This window comes from Pelodiscus sinensis, chromosome 28 (genome assembly GCF_049634645.1).
Source record: "Pelodiscus sinensis isolate JC-2024 chromosome 28, ASM4963464v1, whole genome shotgun sequence".
Taxonomy (NCBI): Eukaryota; Metazoa; Chordata; order Testudines; family Trionychidae; genus Pelodiscus; species Pelodiscus sinensis.
The window spans coordinates 11,897,436-11,913,514 of NC_134738.1; the positions used below are offsets into that span (position 1 = coordinate 11,897,436).

A 16,079-nucleotide genomic window follows, 5' to 3' on the forward strand; every position below is an offset into this window, starting at 1 on the left:
CAAGATGGAAAAAGGCACAGCTCAGTAGAAACCATTGAAGTTTATTTGCAGTCACAATGCTTACACTGTATGCAGCAAACACCCTTACAAGTCAACCAGCAATCTGCTCACACAAAAAAAGGACCCAACACACAATCGCCAGAGGAAAGGAAAAAAAAATGGAGTTGGTGATGTTGGGGATATCGAAATAAAACCTAAGGACAGTGTCTGTGAGTTAGAACTGAGCTAGAGATGCACACAACTAGCAGCAACAATAGTGGAAAAGTACAAGGCCAACGGGTTTTCCCCTCCCCCCATAACTTTCTTCAGTAAGTAAATTTTATATCCAAAACATTTAATATGGTGATTTAGAAAAATGGATTTGGTTTAAGGGGGGGGTCCTGGGTACTTCATGCTATGCAGACCTTGTTATTAAGAACCCTCCATGGTGGTAGCGTCAACAGAAATCCTATGGTCTTGGCTGTGTCATACATTCAGGAGTGCACAGTGTATCGACACCGGCACTACCAAGGGAAGACGATGCAGTTCTTCTGCTCACTGGGAGCACCAGTGCTAGGACAAGCCCTGCTGTTAGACAGCTGCTGATCCACCTGCACTTCCAGCTTTCCAGAATGGGCAAGAAAGGGACATTTTACAGTGAAAAGGAAAAAAGGGGGGGAGGGGCTGTGGAGGGGAGAACGTGCGGCATGCACCAGTCCAGCGATTCCCCACATGGTGAGAGGCAAAGGCCTGAAGGCGACTGACAACAGGACAGCATTTACTGTTACACAGGGCGGAGGGGAGACACCCATGAGCTAGCACAGCTGGATGGCTTAGAGTTCCTAATAACAAGGGGCAAACGGTAACAGGAAGTTGTCATTTAAAGGGGCTTATAAGAAAAAATATACATTTGGAATTTTACATTTTTTTTTGCTTCTCTCTACACTTGTCACTAAATATATCTCTGCACTTTCACACCCCCTTGCCTAGGAAAGCTTCAGGCCAGCATGAGACACACCTTCCTCACTCACATACACAACCCTCACTTCAGCATTGGTGCACTAGACTCTGTAAAAATTTCAATCATACTTTTTTTTTTTTTTTTAACTGAGTCAATATAAACCTTGTTCAAAATGTTATGAAAAAATGTACATGTTTATACAAGGCAGGCTGCAGCAGAGTGCTAGGGTTCCACCCAGACATTCGGGTCGTAGGGAGCTGCTGGATTCTCACCCCCGGCCTATGCCCTTCCACCCCCTCCCAAGGAAACACAAGCACCCTGCCCTGGTGAGCTTTAACATCCCTCCTGTTCCCTCCTCCCTTGGACGTGGAGTACAGCCCCCAACTGAGCACCGCAGCCCAACGCTAGGGAAGAGCAGGGATCAGAAACGCCCTCTTATCTTTCCATCGGAAACGTTAACCCCTCTGGTCCAGGCCAAAGAGATGCTGCTCTGTACAGGTGGAGTCGGGGGAAGGTGTCAGCTCATCATGTCGTTGCTGTTCACGCCGTAGGTGGAGTTTTTCATAGAGTCGTTCACTTCTCGCCGGAACGCAGACAGGTTCTGAGTGAACCTACAGAGCACAGGGGTGTGAGAGCAGGGCGCTGGGGGCCGCTTGCCAGCACTTCGAGGGTTAGACCACACTTCTCCCCTTTATAACTTAGCTGTAGCCAGGAGGTTCCCACACCCAGCCCATCACACTAATTCTGGGACAGCTGGAGCTGTGGTTGCTGCTCTAGCATTAAGCGAACAGGCTACTGCCGAAGGCCTGGGGCTCCCTGACTGCATTTGGCCGCTCAGCCGTGTCAGGCTCAGCATTGCCACTGACAGGTGGGAGGGACCTCGTGCCAGGGACTGCTGGCCCTGCAGGATCCAGGGAGCAGAGAGAAGGTAGCGGAGGAGCAGGGAACACGTCTGCCAGTGTGACAATGGAGCTGGCAAGCGCCCAGCCATTCCCTCTACACCAGGGTACAACACGTGCGTGTCTGCTGCGCACACACAGGGGCCTGGGTTTTGCCACCGGTGGGGACCAGGGACAGCAGAAGCCGTAGAGGGCACTTAGCCCTGCTCCCACCCCACAGAGCAGATGGCACGGTAGGACCCTGCAGCCCTGCTTTCTGCGTGGGAGATGCAGGGGGAACTCAGACTGTCATGCCTGAGTGCAAGGGGGGAGCCAGGGATCTGGGCTGTGTCTGCACCTCAGCACTGGGAAGCCTGTTTGCCTTTGAGCTGCTGCTTTTAAAAGAATTGTAACAGAGGCAGGGGTTCGGCCCTTAGCTCCATAGGGCTCCTGGGTAGGTGCTCAGGCTTCTAAACCCCGGGAGCTGGCGTTACACCAAGGAATTGAAGAGTTTACTCGGGGGACGGGGAACATGCCCCTCACTGACCTGACTCCTGATTCGGGATGTGCACGGGTAACTGATTACCCAGCAAGAATCACCCGTGGCAGGTGACAGGTCACTGTGGGCAGAGGGCTGCTCGGCCCCAACGGGTCTCTGTGTAGAGCTGCTGGCTCTCAGCGCACATGGGGCTGCTAGTGTGATTTGCCACTTCTGGCCCCATGCAAGGCCAGCAGGTCCCTCCTCCCCCGAGCAGGATGGCCGCCAGCCCTTCCTTTGATCAGTTAACTGGTTAAACACTATGTTTAACCAGGGAACCAATTAAACATCCCTGCTCCCAACAAGTAAAGGAACTCCAAATACCTTCGCTGGCCTGGCACAGGCTCCAGCCCCGAGGGAGGCTGGGGGATGCCGAGACTAACTGCAGGCTGGATCCAAGTAAGCCGGGGGCCAGATCTAGCTTGTGGGCCGGAGGTTCCCCACTTCACTCCCATGTTGGCCATGTAGCACTTGGCCCCCAAATGGCAAGAAATGCTCAAGGCATGGCCACCCACCACACTGTGCACCAACGTGCCCAGGCCAAAGGGGCCCTCTTCCATGGTGGGTGGGGGGCCCTGCCACGTGGCGCAGGTTCACTGCCCATATAGTGGCCCCCTTGCTGGGGAGCGGTCGGCCGTGCTGCTGGGTTGCAAATATGGTTCTTTGGCCAAGGGATTTTCCATACTGACCTGTCTCTGTTCTTGGTTAGCAGGTTGCGTTCAATGCCTTCCATGAGGTTCTCGAAGCAGAGGTGCATCGCCTGCTGCTTTTCGGGGGGCTGGCTGTTCACTATGCTGTTCCGCAAGTCGGAGAAATACTGGCAGGAGACAAGCGAAGGGAGAGGAGAGGGCTGAACATGTGCTGAGTGTTCCGGATGGGTTCTTAGACTTGGCACGGCTCTTCCCCCGCCAGACATCATCTTAAGCATGATGCCGGCAAGTGCCATGCAAGCTTCCCTGTTCAATGCACTGCCCTCAGCCACTCCAGGCCTGGCGTCCACCCCCCAGCTCAGCTCCGGTACCCCTTGTTCATTGCTAGGCTGCCAGGCTGGGCTCCAGTCCTTGGGTCATGCCTGATTAAAGCCAGCTTAACCCAGCAAGAGGGGCTGGGCCTACCTTTTCATTGAGTAATATCAAGCCCAGCAGAGGTCGAGACATGGACCACTGATTCCTGCAGTCCTCAAAAATGATGATATTCAGCACCGTTGACAGCATCTGGAGAGAGAGGGGGAGATCAAGAGGCTGTTTCCTCCAACCCACCTTTTGCCCTGGCAGAATGGGCCAGTATTTATCATCCCATCCCGCTCCCACTCCATCAGAATGGACTGTGTGAGCACAGCATGCTCTTCTCAGGGGGTTCTGTCCTCACCAGCCCTGGGTGGGCACTCTCCTTACTGTACCCGGAGGTCAGATCTCGAGGCTAGAGAGATTACTCCCGGTCCGCGCAACACTTCCTGGGCCTGCCTCCTATCTGTGCTCTCACATGGGGGCGGGGAGCAGTAGCAGCTCCCAGGAGATCACAGCTAAGTCGGATGCAGGAATGTGTACAGCAGCTAAATGCCATGCGGGGCTCCATGGCAGGAAGCCCCTCTTGTCCCCAAGCAGAAGGGATCCCTGGCTAGGAACCCCCTGAAACTAGATGCCTACAAGAGCTGAAACGGGGAGAGCAGGCCCTTCAATCCATTGAAAGCCTCGTCTCTGCCGCACGCCCCGTCTTCCCCTCCGTAGTCTGCGAGGCCACGTCAGAACCAGACTCCAAAGTAAGCCCAAGATCTTAACCCCCGGGAGTCACACAAGCAGTTTCCAGTCTCTGCTTGCAGCAGACCAAGGCTCTGGTTTGTGCCACAGCAACTCCCTCGAACCAAACACAAAGCCCGATTCTTTTTCTGGCCAGCTCTGCTAAGAGGGGGCAGCCTGAGCAGTCCTTGAAGTCGAGCTCTTGTCTCACTTGAGGGGCTGGGTGGCCACATGGGATCGCAGCGTGCTGCTGGCAGGGTGGCAATTTGGAAGCAAGCATGTGTTGGCGGGGGAAGGGACGCACTGGGGACAAGCGTTTCACCAAAAGGGGTGGGCGAACAGATCCCCAGCAGACGCACAGCACGGCACCTGGCAGATGAACAGACACAGAATGGGAGAAGCCTGACAGCAAGTGGCGAAGTCCGTCTACACGTGAGCGGAGCTGTGATTGAAAAGCACTAGCAGACTAGTGTTACAGCTCGCACTACAGATCTTACACGTCATAGTCACGGCCAGCAAAGAGGGAACTGGCCCGTTTGGTGTTCACCTTGGGCAATGGGAAGAGCGGTGAGAGGCAGATGACAGAGGTGCTAACAGGAACAAAACCAGATTATTAAATCCATCCTGCAGAGGTGATTATGAACTCCAGGCCTACGGGCACTCAGGCAACATTTGCTAAGGTAACAGACACAGCTGGAGTAGAAAAAGCAAAAGGCTCAAGGCAGGGGGAAATCCTGGCCATTGCCTCATTAAGCAGCAGGGCTGTGTTGTTTCTGGTCTCTTGCAAACACTTATCCAGCCTCCTGAAGCTTTCTAGCCTCTTTTGAATTGGCTGGTGTGTTAAAATAGCGCAAGCTCGCGGCAGGCAGATATAGCTGAAGCCAGAAAAGTACTTGGTACCAGTACGTCGCACAACACAGGTTCTACCTGTTGGGGTATTTTAAAATTATGCTTAAAAGGTTTTGGCTCTCTCTTTCAAACTGAAGTTTAAAACCAGTGCATACTGTACACGCCACCCTCTGGCCTAGAGTCGCCCGCCCCGAAGCACAGTTCTCAGTTCTGGGAGATCAGCTATGCAGCATGCGAGAGGTGTTGTCTGAACGCAGGGTGGGAAGGCCCAATCTACTGATGGCTAAGACTGCACCAATCCCGCCGGCTTCAGGCATGTCCCTAGCCCCTCTGGGCTTCAGCTATGAGGCAGGGGTAGCGGGGCTGAGGATGGAAAAGAGACCCACAGAATAGTTCGGGCGACCCCTTGTTTGGCCACCAGATGGAGCCAGCGCCCTGCAACCAGCCCACCTCCCTCTCGCCGGTCCCTCCCCTCTACCTGTTGAATCATCTCGGGGTGCTGCTGCATGATGTGCAGGAACCGGTCGCTCTCCTGGCTCAGGGGAGTGGTCCTCTTCTTGGTGCTGCGAGACAGCTGCTTGAAGAGATACGTCACAATGTGGTCCAAGCAGGAGCAGCAGCCTGTGCAAACCATAGTGTCTGAGGAGGACAACAAGGGAACACAGTGGGACACGAGCATTTCCCTCCATGCCGCCCTTCCCTGACGGGCCCCCTCTCCGCCTGGCCAGCCCTTCTCCCTCCGAGACCTACCCAGAGAGCACTAATCCTCAACCCGCCAGCTGACGCACTAACTATTCTCCTACGGCCAAGCCCACTGTGACTGAGGAGGCGAAGCAAAACGGTGCCCTTGTGAGCTCTCCGTGCCCTAGTCACGTGGGCAGGACACAGGAAGGCACGTGTTCACCTGTGTTTGCACCTGGCGAGGGGCTCCCAACATGGCTCCCTTGTTTCTCATGTAACAGGCCGGGGTTGAGCACTTGATGCTCTCAGCCGCCTGCTCTTACAATCTGGGTTGTGGAAGATTAAGCTGCACATTCAACCCCCACACCCTGTTGTACACAAGCAGCTCTTCCTCTTTAACAGACTCATCTGGAAGGAGCAGACACCATGCTGAGGGCCCTCAACGTTTAAGAGGATGCTACAAAGATTAATTCTGGTGCCAAGGGATCCGTGTGGGTATGGGCACCATTAGCAGCGGCTTTACAAACATAAAACCAGACATTCCAAGACATGCAGATAACTTCCCAAAGTAACAGTGACCTTACTGACACCCTCCCTACCCCTTCTGTCCACCATGTGTCACGTTAAGGCTGAGCACAGAATCAAGTAATGGGAGATTCGCTGCAGTCAACAGTGCTCCCGTCCGGATGTGTAGGCCGGGTAGGAGCCTGAGGTTCTAAGTTGTTTGGGACTATCTTGTGTGCAGAGCACCATGAATACTCACTGAGCTAAACTAACGCTCAGCCTGCCCATCTACAGATCTCTACTTTTCAGAGCTAGATTTTCTATTACCTGTTACCCACTGCTCTGTGCACATTTAAAGGATTCAACAGAATTCCCCTTCCATCCTGGGTATGAATTAGGGAGGACTGCCAGCACAGGAAGGTTCATAGATGTCCTCATGTTCTCCTCCGTGGACTCATTTCAATCATCTTTACAGACCACGTGCCTCTATTTTCATCCTGGGTTAAGGCACTGCTCTGGGTTCTCCCATCCCAGCTCTACCTCCTTGGATAAGTCACTTAAACCTCTCTGTGCCTCAGTTCTCCAGCTCTAAAATGGGACAAAAACTCTCATCTCTTGTCTATTTAAATCGAGAGTTCCTCGGGGCAGTGTGAGCAATGCCATGCTGGGGACAGCCGTCTCTGGTGGCCTTATTCAATCATTCTGTGCCAAGGAAATTAAAGCCTCCTTAATCTGCATCATAAATAGTTCTTAAAATTAGTATAAACGTAAACTAGAGTTTACTAAAATCCTCCATTCCCCAGAGAGCCCATTTTATGTACCCCAAAAGCACATTGCTGGTTACCTAGTGCAGTGAGACCTTCTGAAATGGAAGAAAGAATATACATGATTACGTGGGGCTCTAGACTGGCTATAAAGTTCATGTGGTCCTGGGTGAGAACTTCCAGTAAGGAATAATAGGACTGGCTGAGTTTGGGGTAATCCTGCGGAGAGAAAGAGAGGGAAGAGATTTTAGGGTCTAACGGTTAATTCAGAATCAAGCACAAGACTTCCTCAGAGCAAAGCAAGTTGAATCACATCCCTTTCAACCCACTTTTCAACCAATTGGATGTTGCTCATGGAGAGAGTCTACTTCACTTAGTGTTTATGCAGACATTCCCCATGGACAGCGTATGTGCTCTACATTTACATTTTTAGGTCATCACCATTATGTGCTCTCAGCATCACACACGTGGATCCAGCCACGTTTCTTTCATTAGTGTAATGCTGGAATCTCTTTTTTCCATCCAGTTTTTGGCTTGGTGGATTAGTCGGCTGGACATTCGGCCTTCTGCTCTGGTGGGTCAGTGGCAACGTACCAGTCAGAAAACCCCATGTGAGCCCTTGGGGTCTGTTGTAGGAACTGGCTGTTGTAGGAAGTTTAGTGAGTGCCCGGGCCTGAGTAACAATGCAAACTCTCACCAACCCCGCAGACGCTGTGGTCAGACACATCAGCACAGGCAGGGGTCTTTTACAAGCCCTGCAGTAAGCAGGGAATACTGTACTCTAGAGTACTTGCACGGGGCTGGCCTTTAACAAGACTGTTCGGATTGCTGATGTGCTGAGTTCTGCCCACGGCCTCACTGGGAAGGGAAAGTCTCCGTCTGCATGAAGTGTTCTTCAGAGAAGGGATTATTTGGGTCACTGCTCTACAGAGACTTGCCAACGCCCAATGCCAGGAGGGAAGAGAAGCTGCAGGGTAACACAAGCCCCCTAGGGAAATGGGGCTGGTGAGGAGGAATGGGGCTGTTTCCATACAGGGCTCTGGGCATGCAGCAGATTGTGGTAAATATTCAGTAGTTCCAGCTCATTCAGAATCTTTGGTAAACACAAGCCTGGGGGAAAGGCAGGAGCTCGCTCATTTGTATGGTTCAGATAGTCCTTCAAAAGCCACCAGTTCAATTCCCCAGGCTGCACCCGTCACCCTTTTAATCCACCTTTCCCTCCAGGCAGATCTTACTGCAGTCTGGAGTCGGAGCCCCCCTGCTGAAGAACACAGGGATGCTATACAATGGATACCAGCAGCCCTGGCCCTTGTCCCAGCTTCAACAAGTCTGCACGGTCTGCTTTTCAAGAGCAGAGGGAGATCGTGGTGTGTAAGGGGACCTGGCAGGGGCTGGGGCAGCTGGGAGGGACCCTAGACACATTTGGAAAAGGGAAAGACAGCCTAGAAGGTTGTCGCTTCCCTGTTGTCAAATTAACTCCTTCAAGCTCAGCAGCTCAGCATTGGTGCTGATGGCACTTGTCATTAGGACATCCCTACGACAAACACCCAAACTCCAGCGTCTCCCTCGCTACAGTGCAGCTGGGTTTTCGCTTTGGCATCTGACTACATCATGGCAGCTTATGGGGAGAGGATAGAACAAGTAGAGCTCCTGTTTGTCAGAGTGAGGAGCAGCCGTCTCAGGAGCAAGACACCGAGGACAGGTCTACACTGGGCCTGGAAAGTCGGCTTGAGCTACGCAGCTCCAGCAAACGCTCCCGTCTGCTTTCCTTGCTCCTCACCAAAGGAGGAGGACTGGACGCTGGTGGGAGCTGCCCTCTGCGTTCCATTTATGGGTCTATACTAGACCCACTAAATCGAACGCTAGAAGAACAACCTCTGGAGTGTCGGTCTTCCAGCAAGCACAGACGTGCCCTGAACAATCATTTCATAGGGACGCACACTCATGGAATTGTCATTAGCCAATTGTGGGGGCCGTTGGGCAGAGACAGAAAAGCGGCTGTTCCAGCAGAAAACAGCGTCTCCACTGCGGAGCTAAGTCGGCACACAGGGAACGGGCTCTGCCATTGGCACATCGCTTGGGATTAGACGAGGTCTGGAGGTTAATCACAGGCGGGCTGGCTTACCAGAAGATCGCTGTGCGGGATGGAGAGCAGGAGCTTAATGAAGGTTTGCAAGGCGTTGTCGAGCGCATCGTCCCCGTACAGACGGAAGACACCAAAGTTGACGTAGCTGCCGCTTAGCGCGGCTTTCAGCATAGAGAAGCAGATGGAAATCCCCTTGAGCTTCAAGGCATAGACTTGATCCTTTGGGACCTCCCCTAGTGTTAGGATACGATTCCCTGCGCAAGCACAGAAGGAGACTTAGTATCCCAGCCCTGCTTCCAGCCCCCATCTCAGGGTGTTACTGCCCTGGGGAAGGCCGGGGGGGCAGCAAAGTTGTGAGTGACCATGGAGAAAGAAAATGGACACTTGGTGCTGAAACTCCGGGCCAGTTTTGTGAGCAAAGCTTAGAGGGGCCATGTGCCCTGTTCTATGATGCGGTGTGTCCCAACAGGAACTGGTTAGCAGCATGGCTCTTCACCCCCTTATGCTCACACCACGCCGTTGGGAACTGGACGGGATGACTGAGTTGGGGCTGGTCCTCCTTTGGGCAGGGGGCTGGACTCGATGACTCCTGCGGTCTCTGCCCGCCCTGGGATTCTATGACTTGGTCTGCCTGGCTGAATGCGAGTGGCTTTGCAGGGTGGAACAGGGCAGTGTTAATGGCTCCCCTTAGTGGTAGGATCCAGTCCCCAAGGAACCCCCAACTCCACACAGAAAGGCCTTTGCTCATGTGCAGCTCAGCCCAGCTACTGCTTGGGCCTCCACCCGAAGACCTGTGTGCTGTCCTCTCCCTTTCTCCATGCCAGGCAAGATCCCGGAGCCCTCACCCCTGCTTGTCTAGCATCACGCCTTAGAGAGAATCCTCCTGTATCTCAGTAAGAACCTTTCCAGTTACCTCACCCTGCATCCCACCCCAGTCTCCTCCTCAAGTCCCCAGGCAGCAGTGACAAGGGCACCAGCCTCCGCTCCCCGAGTGACCAGCGGCGAGGAGCTACGTCAGGGCAGAAGCCGGGGACTCACCATATGTAGTTATCATTTTACTCGTTTCCCGGAAGAGCAGGATGCCGTTTGGCGAGGACACATCGAACTGCAGCCTTTGGGACCTAGAAGGGGGAACAGAGCCAAGTCAACTCACCGCTGCTCACACAGAAGCGCAAAGGGACAAGGCGTGTCAGCCTGCTCTGCTGATCTATGCGGTGGCACCCTTGTGTTAAGGGCCACTTGCGGGAGCTCAGATGGTTGCCCCAGGCAGGGGTAACGGTGGCACTAGGCCATACAGGACAGAACATTGTCACAGAGCTGCTGACTCCAAAGAAAAGGCCTGTACGTCACAAATCTTAAGACTAGTACGATTCATACGTGCCAGAAAACCTGGCTCAGCAATAACTGCTGTGACTGTGCACACCATGTATGCCGACACACAAGGAGCATCTTGGAAGCCAGCCTTCTAGCAAGGTCTCGCAGTGCTGGGACCAATGCCTGTCCATCACATGATGTAGGCACTTGGCAATTCTATAGGCTGCTTCCCTCCATGTGAAGATGTTTTCAAATGGAAACACAGGAAGGGAATCTTTTCGTCTAGCTCTCACCTCATAAGGGGAGATTCAATAACTGCGGGGACTTTAAGTCTTGGCTCGACAAAGCCCTGGTTGGTCGATTTAGTTGGGATTGGTCCTGCCTTGGGCAGGGGGCTGGACTCGATGACTCCTGAGGTCTCTTCCAGCCCTAGGATTCTACTTCAGTAACTGAGCCAGAGGTTATGGGGCGAGGTGAGGTCTGCAGTCTATAGCGTGCAGGAGGTCACTGGACGATCATGGCGATCCCTTCTGATGTCAAAGTCTGAGGATTTGTCCTTTCACAAATCTCTTGTCTACGGTAAACAGCAGCACAATATGGATCCTTGAGAATATTAAAGCCACTGTGTGTCTGTTCAAGTCTAGTTTCCTTCTTGGATGGCTACAACACCGCTTAGCAGTGCTCTTGCATAGAGAGCTCTGATCACTTGGCAGTACCCCAGAGCCAAAGTCTGGCGATCTTTCACTCTCTCATTAGGCAGCTTCCAACCTTTCTGAACAGTGGCAGAGAGAAATCAATCTGCTTGCAAAAAGAACCATTGTCATCTGACCACCACATGGCGCAGAACTTATTTTCACTGCATGTTTTTAAATTAACGTAAATTTCTCGGATGTTATGGTGATGGGTTCCAGAAAGAGGTACTCCAATAAACAAACAAGCAGCTTCTGAGCTTGTCCCTTTACACATTCTCTTCCGCTCAGAGCTTACGGAGGACAGCTCTTTGATTCAACCACTCATAATGCATAAGTCACGTGTAAACGATTATATTTGCCTCCTTGCTAAAAGAGTTGCTGCTTTTTTTTTTAAGTTTTTTTTAAGGGCAACTTGCAAGGCATAAACAGAGGGAAATGGAAGAGACATAACAGGGCTGCAAAGAATATTTTCAAGCCCCAAACTAAAGGGTGAGACAGTGAAGAGACAGGAATTCCCATTTGCTTTTGGATGTTGGAGTCTCATACCTGTTATGCACCAACTCTGCCATCAGTTTGAGCACAGGTGTAGTGCAGGCTGGGTCATGGTACCACAATTCAATCGCCCGCTGTAGAATTGGCATGTAGGATGGATAGCTGCAATTCAGAAGCTAAGGAGCTTTCTTGTTTTAGTTGGGAAGAAAAGGTCAACAGTTTAAAAACTCTTGCCCTAGCTCCAGGCTTTGGAGAGAAGCTCTCTTGCTACTGACCTCTGTCTGGGCCTATGGTCTTACTTTCCAGGAGAACAGTCATTTGTTTCCATTTAACCGATTATTTGGCTGGCAACATTCATTTAGTTAGTACAAAAACATCGCTGAAAAAGTCTTGGGGGAAATAACAGGATTGCTTGCATCCGCTGTTGCCAAAGCTAGCTGTGATCACGTTGCATACACTTTTTCCAAGCCACCTGCCCCATGATAAAGGCATGTGGCCTCCACCAGGAAGAACACAACAGACACTTGGGCTATGTCTACACTGCACAGTTATTTTGGAATAAGCTATTCCGGACTAGTTATTCTGAAATAGCGTATTTCGAAATAGCACGTCTACACTGCAGGGGAGACTCAAAATGAGTCCGAGGCCGGCTTCCCTAATGTAGACGTGCTCTCTCCATTTAGAGCCCCAGGAGGAATAAATTAGCCCTGGGGAGGGGCTATTTCGAAATAGCAGCAGTGGAGCGTCTACACACGCCTTATTTCGAAATAGGCATTATTCTCCACAGAATGAGATTTACAGAAGATGGAGTAAGTCGTCCATTATTTCGAAATAACGGAAGTGCTGTGCAGACGCTCGCATAACTTTGCTGTGTAGACATACCCTTGGAGGCCATGTGTTACTCCATTTGGAGGTCCCCGAGGTGAACAGGTTACTTCCCAACTCCTGCCAGCTCTAGAGAGCAAGAGGTGTAGGGTGGCATTTTCACAGCCGCCTAAAGGAGCTAGGTGTCCAACTGCCATTATAAGCCAGGGGAATTTGGGTGCCTAGTGCCTTTAGGCCCATGTAGAATTCAACCCTAAGCCTTAGAACTGATTTCTAGTCTCCTTTGTGGAAGGATGCAACACACGAAGCCACAAACAGGGTTCCCAAAGGAGTTTCTCTCAAAGCTTGAGAGAAATGCAACAGGAGCTGCCAATTTTCTTGCCTATAAAGAGAACTACAAATCAAGAGTTAACTGAATGCAGAATGAACCAGGTGCTCCACAGGTTCAAACCCCGCATCTTGGCAGGCAGCTCGATTAGACAGCCCGGTGGTCCTAGGATTCTGGGAGCAGCAGCCCCGAACCACTTATCCCTCCGTTCTACTGTACGGGTGGCTAAAGCCTTTAGTCCTCTGTTGTGGCCAGGGGGATTGTTTAGGGTGAGGATACATCCACTCAAACAGCATCATAAAGCTGGTCTTGGCATTGAAGGCAAAGGCTATTCCCCTCAGGTCTCTCACAAGGCCGACCAAGGTCCTCTAAATTGTGAAGGGAGAGATACAGTACATGTTAAGTGACACTCTGACACTTCCCACCCCCTCCCCGCCTCCACTAGCCCATCACCCTTCCAACCAAGAGGCACGGAGCGTTTCTTTGGTGGCCTCTGGTCTCAAAAATTGGACATTCCTTTTCCCTACGCAACAGGAATGCACCCAAGTTAAGCCAAGGCAAGGAGGGTACTGAGAAGCGTCACTGGTTAAAGCCGCGCAGCTATTCTGGGTGCAGGAGACCCTTCCCCAAATGTCTGGATCTCTTCTAGTGATCATTTTCCCTCTCCAAGAGATCAGGGTCTCCCCAACCGTGGCTACCACCTCCCAAACACTGGGAATTATTCAAACTTCCTTTTTAGCGCTTTAAGGTCATGGGTGACAAGGCCCCTGTTGGAAAAGGAGTGCCGATAGAGTCCCAAGGCACTGATTAACCCAAGATTTTGTCTCACTCAATTCGGACTTACTTTTGCCTCTTGTTCATTGAAAGTGTTTGTGCTGAACATCTGTGCCACGGCCTCGAATGCAGCGGTGAGGGGCAGCATGAACTGTTCATACTGATCCTCATCTTCCCCTGAAAGAGAAGAGGGAAATTGGCAACTTCCACCCAGGTGCCACATGTCACAGCACAGTGCTGGGAAGTGAAAGAAAGGCACTAATTTGAGGGAGCCCCCGTTTCCCTGGCTAAAGATGGTACTTTTATCAACCCCTGCCAGGGACAAAAGACTGGGGGTGCAGAGAGAACTTTGCAGAATCAAGACTGCACGTGGATTTGTCTGTAAGAGTCAGCTCGTGAAGGAAAATTTGGCCCTATTAGTGGCCTGCCTCTCTCTCTTACGAGTACAGACTATCACTGCAATCCCTCCCCCTCAAGACTCCTCTCCCTTCCTGGCGGGGCGAGTGCCGTTTTACTGGCGAAGCCACCACCTTCCACAGGGAAAGTAAGCAGAACATTTAAGAGCCCTGTGAACAAGCTGGCAACCCAACTTCCCCGCTCCTCTCAGGTCTGTAAGAATGGGGTGCAGTACCTAAGTCCACCATGAGGAGGCGCCCAAGTGCAGTGTAGAAAGTAGTCCGACATCGCATGTCAGTCAGGTTGGACTGATTGTTAATACCCAGGAATGAAAAGTGCTCACTCTGTCAATGAAAAAGCAAAGTTAACAGTGAGTGGCTGGGTGACAAGGCTCATTGGTTAGAGGCCCACGGGCACTGAGGGGCCTGGATTGCTTGGACTCGTACTCTGTTCTTTCAAGAGCCTTGGCAGGACTGAGCCACTGTTTGCTTTGCTAAGCACTTTACTGCTGCAGCTAACCTAAAAAAATAAAGCCACGAGAGGGCCACTCTCCCTGGTATTACAGAGATACGGTTAACAGGCATCCTTTGCTTTTTGTCTGAGGATTCTGACGTGCTTTATAATCACTTAAGTCTTGCTTTGCCTCCAAAGAGAGATGAATTTCCCCATATGTAAAATGGGGATGGTAAAAGGCCACACAGAGAGTGTGTGTAAAAGGAGCCCCAATTTTCAGGCCATTGCTCTAACCATTAGATCTGCCTCTCACTCAGGGATTTCTAGGTGTCATCATATCCAGCCACCTTTCCTCCCAGTGGAAGCCAGGATTACACTTTAATGCAATATTATTGATTAATTTCCAGTAAAGGACCAGATCCAGGGCCCTCCAGAGAGAACCCTTGAGTGCTGTTATAACTAGTGTTGATTCTGAAAATTATCTTTGAGTTAATACCCCAGAACTGCATGAGAACACACTGCATTGCTGGAGGACCACCCGTATGGGCAGACCTGCAAGTCTGAGTCCTGGTCCCTGTGGCAGCTAAACACCCCTTGGACCTTTTCCCTAAAGGTAGTCTATTAGATAGGAATGTGACCAGGGTGTTAGAATGTTATTACATGCCATCTCCCTGAAATTCCCAAAGCAGGGCCTCACAGCTCCACACATTCTTAGCCAGAATTAGTTGTATTTTGGTGAGGGGTGTGACAGAGTGTCTTTGAGACACAGAAAAAAAAAAAAGAGAGAGACTGATTCCTGTATTATGTTTGTACAGAAGCAGGAATCATTTGGCTGAGAGGGACTATATAATTCTGACATCCTGGATTTAAAGTAGAGGCTTAAGAAAGAGGCAGAGAATGGAGATCATAATCGTAACAGTCTCTTGTGAAGCAAGTATTCAGGAAACCTGCAGTTACACTTCAGAAGAGCGCCTGCATGTGAGAACATAAAGGACTGGTTCTTGCTTTAGCCTGCCTACAGGCACCTTCATGTAAGAGTTTGTTACAAGAGAGGCTGGAAGGGAATGAAAGACTTACCGTGTGATTGTTCAGCATGAACTGTACTGCGCTCAGTTTCACCAGTTTCCTAACACTACTGTATGTAGAAAGGGTGTTAAGGAAACAGCAAGCAGAACCAGCCAGTCCCTGGATGGTTCCAAGTGCCTGCAAAGCGCATACAAGGGAATGCTTCCTGGAGTACGTACACGTTTTACAAAATGCTTTCAGGCCCTGTGAAGTTTCTCAGCCACCGTTTTTTCTCTAACCAGCTCCTATTACCAAGGACTCGTCTATACCAACAGTTGGTGCACAGCAAGCTGGAGTGTCTATCTATAATAGCCTTCCATGCTGTAAGTGTCTGTGTGGATCCTGCTATCATGCATTACGAGTTCTGGAGTGCACTGGATCTATTCTGCTTCGAAAGAGGAAGATGCACATTTCACCCCACTGCAGAATCCCACTTCATTTTCAACTTGTTTTGGAAGGAAGAGGTAACCCCAACCTGTACTATGGTCTTCAATGCCTCGGCAGCACACAAATGAAGGCTGTGGGCTATAAGATACGAAGCAGCCATAATCCTTAGTTATAAAGTTGACAATGTAACAGCCCTCTACTGGGATTCTTTGCAACCAGGTGAAAAGGTCTGTGCTCTCTTGGCTACTCAAAAGTACTTTTTCATGTAATGCACAATCAACCTGTGGAACTCCTTGCCAGAGGATGTTGTGATGGCCAGGACTTGAACAGTTTTCAAAAAAACATCTAAATTCATGGAAGTAGGTCCTTCATCAATG

General features: G+C 51.0%; 1 protein-coding gene across 1 annotated transcript in view; it reads right to left on the reverse strand.

Annotated features, from left to right (window-relative positions):
* Positions 1 to 21: 21 nt before the first annotated feature.
* XPO7 (exportin 7) overlaps positions 22 to 16,079 on the reverse strand; it is an 86,460-nt gene continuing 70,402 nt past the window's right edge. Inside the window, exons 17-28 of the mRNA XM_014579740.3 lie at positions 15,328 to 15,391; positions 14,033 to 14,141; positions 13,472 to 13,578; positions 12,907 to 12,995; positions 11,529 to 11,636; positions 10,015 to 10,097; positions 9,016 to 9,230; positions 6,971 to 7,109; positions 5,420 to 5,580; positions 3,472 to 3,570; positions 3,046 to 3,173; positions 22 to 1,551 (exon numbers count right to left, since the gene is read on the reverse strand). Coding sequence (XP_014435226.1) covers positions 1,458 to 1,551; positions 3,046 to 3,173; positions 3,472 to 3,570; positions 5,420 to 5,580; positions 6,971 to 7,109; positions 9,016 to 9,230; positions 10,015 to 10,097; positions 11,529 to 11,636; positions 12,907 to 12,995; positions 13,472 to 13,578; positions 14,033 to 14,141; positions 15,328 to 15,391 — 1,396 coding nt within the window. The 3' untranslated portion in view covers positions 22 to 1,457. The remainder of the gene's footprint in view (positions 1,552 to 3,045; positions 3,174 to 3,471; positions 3,571 to 5,419; positions 5,581 to 6,970; positions 7,110 to 9,015; positions 9,231 to 10,014; positions 10,098 to 11,528; positions 11,637 to 12,906; positions 12,996 to 13,471; positions 13,579 to 14,032; positions 14,142 to 15,327; positions 15,392 to 16,079) is intronic.